The 8,004-nt window shown below is 39.1% G+C and overlaps 1 protein-coding gene across 1 annotated transcript; it reads right to left on the bottom strand.

The window, feature by feature from the left end:
* Positions 1-1,810: 1,810 nt before the first annotated feature.
* On the bottom strand, positions 1,811-6,314 carry LOC120539157 (C-type lectin lectoxin-Lio3-like). Its single transcript, XM_039768968.1, has 3 exons — positions 6,262-6,314; positions 2,363-2,716; positions 1,811-2,105 (listed from the first exon to the last, which is right to left on the bottom strand). The coding sequence occupies exons 2-3, from the start codon at positions 2,682-2,684 to the stop codon at positions 2,098-2,100; spliced, it is 330 nt and encodes a 109-aa protein (XP_039624902.1). The 5' UTR covers positions 2,685-2,716; positions 6,262-6,314; the 3' UTR covers positions 1,811-2,097.
* Positions 6,315-8,004: the final 1,690 nt, after the last annotated feature.

Below are 8,004 nucleotides of genomic sequence, written 5' to 3'. Positions count from 1 at the left end.
TCTGAAAACCATAAGTGTCATGGGGTGGATTTTGACCTGCACAGCTTTTGATTTTGCAATCAATGTCATTCATGTATTACATTTACTAGCGTCCAAAGGCACTGCTGTAACCCAGGATGGCTGCCATCTACCATCCTGACTCAGACAGTGCTCTAAAGAAGCTGCCTTCCTCCATCCTTCCACTTCATGGGCATCCTGAATGGGTGATGCTTCCGGCCATCCCTTTGCAGTTCAGAAAATTAAGTCAAATTGTGTAGGTACTGCTAGTCATCTAACAATCACATTTAGATTTTCCCTCCTCACCCAGTAAGAGAAATCACTTGCATAGAAGTGGAAGTGCAGGGCACAATAATAAAAGAGTGTAGTGTTCAAGGGCTTGCGCAGTAAAACCTCTTCTTTGATTTAGATGAAGGATTCTGACTTCTCATTACACTGCTCAGCCAAACTTCTACAATGCTGTTAAGTACGCAGGAGGTGTTATGTCTTGGTAGAGTTCTATATTACACTAGTTTTCCCTTTTGTTTTATTAATGTGTAGCCTTTGAAAGAATACCTCAAATCTCACAGACTTACCACTGTTTATAAGGCATTATACCATATAACTTCTCCCCACTTCCCGTCTACATTTATAACCTCAGGCAATTAGGCATAGTAAAAGACAAGCAAGAATTAAGTTAGAATTTAAATAATGTATTATTGATAATATTCATAAATAATAACAATAAGCAAAGTACAAGTGAAGGCAACCATACAACCTAATAAATGCTGATGTGTATTTTCAGGCGGCACACAGACTTGTAGTTACTTTAAATGTCTCGAGTTAAGGCATCATTTTTGGTCAGCTTTCTTCAGAACAGGCTGCATGCCTGTCTTAGTATGTCTTCCGATTTGTGCTCCTCATGGCAATGGTGTGACAGAGAGAAACTTGTAAGAGAGATTGGGAGGGTAAAGCAACCACATTTATACATTCTTTGTCCAAACCCTTAAACCAATACGACGACTTGCTACAGAATGGCCTCTGATTCAGGCCAATCCCAAACAGCCTTACTTCAGACCAATGGGGCACACAGTACCTTTCACACCTGCCCCCACACCATTTGTTCAGCTGATGTTTGCCAGCTCGGTAGATTGGCTTTCCTGTGAGGGTTGATTGAGAGAGTCCTGCAGAGAATCACTTACCAAACTGGTTTCAGGAACTGTCATAAAATTACAAAGACTCAGTCCTAAAAAGTGGGGTGGGTTCTTAACCATCAAACCATTGCTGTTCTTATCAATGATAGACATTAGTGTTATAAGTTACAAATAAAGACATACAAAATATTTATCAACTTATATGCAAAATGTCACACCACAACAGGAGGGAACGGGCAGCCAGGACTGTGACTGTGGCAGACTTTCTCTGTTATAACTGTCTGTTGACCCCATGTATTTCATTTTCTCCATGGATGTTGCTGGCTGAAGTCTTTGTTCATCTCCTCTGTTGTCAGCTGAACATTTCTCAATGATAACATTAATGGAGTTGTAAGGTTTGGACATGTTAATGTTAATCTTTTTGAAGTTGCTTTGTTTTATTGTGTTTTAACTTATTCTGTATGTTTATGTATGCTCATTATGCAGATTGTAATATTTGCACTGTTATGTTATCTGTTAACTTGTTTCAGTGCTCTAGATCTTCAGTCAGTGAAGAGCACTATACAAATAATAATCAGATTGAACAAAATTAAACTGGACTTGAAAATGTCAAAGGTGGCAAAATGAATCAGAGGAGAGAACCATTTTGGTGCAGAAAAGTAAAGATTTGAGGGATTTTAAGGTGAATGAATTTCGAGAACAAAATGTAACTTTCATGAATATATTGCACCAGGAGAGAAGGGAAGCCAGTGGAGAGTGAAATTAGCAGGGGAGGTTTGTTGGATGTTTCAGTCTATTTGGCGTTAATTCAACATTTAGGTCTTAATGCTTCTAATTCCTGAATATAGAATAGACACCACATGAGGAGACTTCAGTTGTTAATTAGCTCTTTGATTCATTTATTCACTGTAGATGTGAAGGAGAACCACAGGTACAGCAGAATTTCCATGATGGCTGCCACACAAGGTCAGTGCACTATGGTAGAAACATAAAACAGCATCAGTATGTTGAACATTTCTGGATGAGTTTAATGTTTAATATTTCATCATCAATATAAAGTACATTAGCATATTGGCAACCTTAGTCTTGCATTTAGCCATTATACAATAAAGTACTGAAACAATACAACCTGAGGCTAAATTTAGAAGCTTGTGTAGACATTGTGTGCATTTCAAAAATGGGTTTCATGCCTTCTAAGAATGTGCTATCATTCACATTATCCACTTACTCACCTCTGTAGCAGACAAACAGGGCTGGCTGTGCACAGTCCTGCTTGACCCACTTCTTCTGATTTGGATCCAGGATGGCACAGTGCCTGTTATCTTGAAGGGTCACTGAGGAGTCATTTACCCAGTTTTCATAAGTGACCGGGTCATCGTTCATCCAGAACCAGAATCCAAAGACCCTGGAGCTCCTCATCCCAATCCACACTTTCTCCTGTATGTTGGTTTCATTGAGGTACTGCAGCAAATGCCACTCTTCTATTTCGTTTCGGATGGTGGCCATGCCACTGTAATGGGAATTGCAGTACTCAAGAGCTGAGAGCCAAGACATACTGATGTTCACTGCATGGAACTTTCTTTTTACTGCAAGAAAATAAATAAACTGAATGGCACTGCAGGTGGTGGACACCACAGTCACCAGCCTTACTCTACCAAACTTGGGACAGACCACCTTCTCCTGTGTCTTAAGTCTGACAGATTTGTTTGATGTGGTGCAAGCGTAAACTTAATATGCTACTGAAGCTAAGATTTTTTGAAGCTATGTCAGCAGTGTCAAGCAAAAAGGAAACCAACCCAAGGAACCAGAATAGAGTACTATTTGAATGCCAGGAGCCTTCATTCATAATGGGCAGTATTTAACATACACACGCACAAACACACATACACACACACACACAAACACAAACACGAGCACACACACACACCTCAAATGTTTAGTACTTACTGTTTATCTCAGCAAGTTCACATTGAAAAATGAAGATAGTTTTCAAGTCTTGTGATAAAATGTGATTTTGTGTAGGAATCAATAATAATCAAGACATAGGTGGAATCTATCATATTCATCTTGAACAAATACGAATGGGATAAGGTTTCCAGTGCTATTGATGCTTGTTGTCTGAACTGAACAAATTGAAAGGACAAAGTTTACATGTAATGTTATAATGAAATGACATAACACAAATTCATAGCATCTACACACCACATCAATGACAGCATTTTACTTTGTGTGCATTGCGAATGTATTTCTTGCACTTGATGCATGCAAACAGTGTCTTCCTGTCCTTCTTGGGTCTACAAACATTACAGTGTTCCCTCTTGCTGCTACTGGCAGCAACCTGGAATGATGAAATGGTGCTGGTAAGTTCTAAAAGTCTAATCACACACTCATACTTACTTCAGGTTCTGGATTTGGTGGTCCTGTTGTAGTAGCATCCTCCTTCTGTGGCTGTAGAGATGGGGTCCTTGGGATGTGTTGCCTTCTCTAGATTTAATGTCTTACCAATTACTTACTGCTCTTGATGAAAGAGTCATCTCCTCTGGAGCTTTCAAATATTCTAATGTGAATCCAGCACCATCCAGATGTCAGATGCCCTGCAAGCGGAGACCTCCAAGATACTGAAATATATTACAAGTGGCCAGCGTAGGGTGCTTTTTTTACAGCTGTGGCCATTCATCAGTTTACCAAGTTATCTGCATTATCTACTCCAACTTTTGCAGTGTGACCCTACATTTTCGCGATAGACTACAGTATGCACGCCGATTGAAACGCAGCGTCAAAATTGCTAATTGCTAAATATGAATTACTAGTTTAAAGCATATATAATAATGTTTACTTTAGAAGTCAATATTATGAGACGCGCATGCCATCAGCACGCACGCAGATAGTCCTTAAAATCAAGCCCTGCATATGTAGGAAGAATTGTAGCAAGACGTCTTGATAGTTGAGCGTATTTAGACTTGCTGGCTGCCTGACTGCTGGTAATTCCACTTTGTATACGACGCGTTATGCCAACCCTCGACTGGGTTATTTGTTCGCGCATGCCATCAGCAGTTTTAACAGTTATAACCTAGCACATAATGTGTACATAATGCGCGTCGTCGCGTTCCACTCTCTTCGCCTCTCTCGCGATTTTGTCGGTAGCGCAATTGTCGGAAACCAGTTAGCGGGTTCGTCGGTGCTCATTTGTCCGTCGCGTTTTGTTGGGGCATATTTCTATCGCGCTTTTGTCGGTGAACCCTTTTGCAGCATTGTAATCCCTAATGATTTCTGGTTCATGATGCTCTTCACTTTCAATTTGGTAGTCCCTATACAGTGTGCTAATGAGTGCCATATTTATCTTCTTTTATGGAATATAAGACACTGATCATTTGTTGGCTGTTAATAGAAACTTACTTGAACTGACAGGCCTATTTTTTGTACTCATCAGCTGAGGTGTCAGCTCTGGCTTATTTCTCCTTATTGTTCTCACCATTATTAGCTTTCTCTTAAAGAAGAAAAATTGTGCAAAACATAAAATTGTCACATGTGATGCTGTGACCAAGGAGTTCCTGTGTCATGCCCAGGACAACCCACATTCCTTGGTTTTTCTGAGGTGCTTCTCCATCAGGCATTCCAGTATATATCTGCAGGTTCCGTGAATATAATGATGTAACATCATAGGCAGCCCAGTTCTTGATTCCATATTTTGCAGGTTTAGATAGCATGTATTTCCTAAAGGGGCATAAGCTACTCATCAACAGTAAAGTTGGGTCCTGGGTTATAGCACAGTGGAAGGTGTTCCAGCCACTTGTTCCACACTGACTTGATTGAAGACAGCTTCTCTCCTGGTGGTCTGATATCTCAGTTATCAAAGCAGCATCCTAGAAACCTTGTAAATGATTTGCAAAGAAATTGTTTCATTAAAGGTTCTTGGCCAGTTTCTGCATTCCTCAAGTATTAAGTGGACTCTTCATTGGATCTGAAAATATCAGCAAGTATAAGAAGTCCAAAGTATGCATTTAAATTTATTTCACCCTCTCTCAAAAACAATGCCTCCCCTCCAAATTTGTGCAGTCCAAAATGATTTTCTGGATGGTGTCTGGAATGAAATGTTTAAATGAAGACCTGAAGTCTTGCACAAGAGAAACTGCCATCCATGTTTTCCTTGGTTGCATCTTTATCACGTTGGCAGAAAAATAGGGTGGCTCCTTACTTCTTCAAGAATTTCATTCAATTTCATTATTTTTGAAATCCATAGTTCTTCTCCTGTCTGAGAGTCAATCCTATCCTCTTCTTCAAACTCACTGTCATACTCCAAATTGACAGAGACATGATCCTCATTTTCTGAAAATTCTTTGGCTTTCAAAGTGGTCACTCCTTTCACGTTAGCTTCTCTTTCTTGTAAAATGATTTATAATGTCATCTGAGCAGAGATTTTCTTTGCCGTACTAGTTGATTTTTGGAAAGAAGCCACATATGAAGAGCGATATATTTTTGCATCCCTGCTCAATTCCATTTTGAAAGGAAATTACAATGATTGGTGTGATGGGATTAGTATGAAAGAAAATTGTATTGTTGGAGGTTGGGTGGGTATGGAGGAGCTGATGGAGGAGTTCATGACCGACGGTGATGTAAATGATTGGTCCTGAGGAATTAGGTTTGGGATACTTTGAAACAATGCCTGAAAAGTAATGTCATTGTTTTATCGTCAGTTTCCACACATGCATTGCTCCCAGGTCTAGCAGACACAAACATCACAAATGTAACGTATGTACTTGATTAAAATTCTTCCCTTAACATGTTCTTTAAAGAAAATAAGCCAAATACATTGAATCTCAAGTTGAAAAAATAATTTGTATATTTTTGAACTGAAAATGGGTCTAACAGAATTGAATACTACAGAAAGATGTGGTAATGGGTTTTAAAAAGAAAAACAAGGGTTATATATATTTACTCTGCTTTACTCTTCTTTCTCAAGATAATGTTTCTGTATCTTAATTTTACATTTTTGGTAAATAATTATTTGCTTGCTTTCCTGTTGGATTTTTGCTTAATTATAATTACAGATTTTGTATTCAGTATGGCACTTATGAGCCTCATTTGTGCCACTCTATCTCCAGAAATGAGTCTGTGCTCAGCTGTAACTTACCTGCATAGCAGATGAATGACTTAGTGTATTGACAACCACAGTCATTCCAGGTGCCATTCGTTTACTTTATTTCTGTTGTAGTACATGGTGCCACAGGCTAACTGTTTATTGTTTGGTTCCCCTTTATTCCAGTTTCGGTAGGTAAACGTTTCACCGTTGCTCCATGTTCCATTGTTCATATTTATATCTTTTAGCCCAATCCAGATTTCTGCATCAGAGACATTTTCTCTAGTAAGATTGTTCAGAATTTTATTAAGTTCTTCCTCGTCTGCAATTGTCACCAAGTCAGTGAAGTTACTCCGGCAGTAAGCCTGTGCATTAGTCCAGTTCGTCATTTCATTTACATAATAATAGTTAAACTCCTGGGATCTGTGCACAGGCAGTACAAACAATCTGAATCCTGCAGCAGAAAATGTGAGAAAGAAAAAGCAAAAAGGAAACCATCAGCTGTCAAACTGTGGCTGAGCACTAAACATGCAGTGGTGTCCTTATTCTTTATAAAGCTCCAAATCAACTTTTGCTAAAGATTGTTTCCCATGGTCAAACTCAAAGACCTGCGCTCATGTTGTGGGACAGTTTTTCAGGCAGAACCTGATAATTGATGTCCTCAGAGTTCAGGGTGACCATCCTAGCAATGAAGAGACTTCAGGGTATTTGACCTTAAACTGAAAACAGCATAAGACAAAAGGAGATCAGGTCAGGAAAAGCAGGAAATGACACTGACTGACCTAATGAAGCTGTGGACCTAATAAGAAAGGCTGGTGACCTGCACAGGTGTGACACAAATCGCTGTGCAGGTGACCTGGACACAATGGCTCTTGGAGTGCTCCACTGGAGCTGAGAAGGCCATCATGAGCTTCTTACACTTTTTTTTGGCAACTCAGAGCCATTGCCTTCTGGACAGACAAAGTACCGAACTTTCTCAAACAATCTTGAAAGAATACTCAAAATATTAAAGTAAGCCTATTTTTGTCAGGATTTTCAGTATTTATTTAGATGTTTAGCATTGTCTTAGCTGTATATTATGTTTTTCTTTTACAATTGTTTGTTGTAGTTGAAGATGAAGTAGGAGACCTGAGGACTGAGTTTCAACTGGAAAGAGTTAGGCTGTTGTAGCACATGGCTACGTGACCACTGCACTGCAAATGTGGGCTTTTCAAAGTGTTTGAGCATCCACTCCACATAACATCACTCCATCCTAAAGGTAACTTGACCCTGTCACCTTGTGCTGTATATCTGCAAGTGTTGAGAAGACCTGACTTGACAACAGGACAACAGACATCTTAATGAATACTGGGAAACAATTTGAATAATCATATTGTATTGTACACATTAGGGTTCTTGTATCAGTATAACTTAATATTATCAAACTCACATATTCCTGGACAAGTTGTCGTCTATCACAGAGTCCTGACTTGCACACACACTCAATCACACCCGGCCACTTTACAGATACCTGTTAACTTGAGCCATTCACCTGTAGGTCTTTACTTCTTTCATGATATTTCTCTGTTGACTTAACCATCAAGATTGCAATGACTTACCTGCAAGAATTATTAATATGCTGCCCATCATGTTTATCCATCCACTCAATCCACTTTCTGAATTATTTTTTTTCCTTTACAAGGTTGCTGAAAACTGGAGCCTGCAGAGTAACAATGAGAGAAAAGCAGCTCTGAATTTTATGATTTCTTCTGATTTAAAAAAAAATTCCTACAATGAGGAAACAGATGTTTGTACTTC

Source organism: Polypterus senegalus, chromosome 11, assembly GCF_016835505.1.
Source record: "Polypterus senegalus isolate Bchr_013 chromosome 11, ASM1683550v1, whole genome shotgun sequence".
Lineage (NCBI taxonomy): Eukaryota > Metazoa > Chordata > Cladistia > Polypteriformes > Polypteridae > Polypterus > Polypterus senegalus.
Note: the sequence above shows the minus strand (reverse complement) of the source record. Positions and strands in the feature narration are given on the sequence as shown.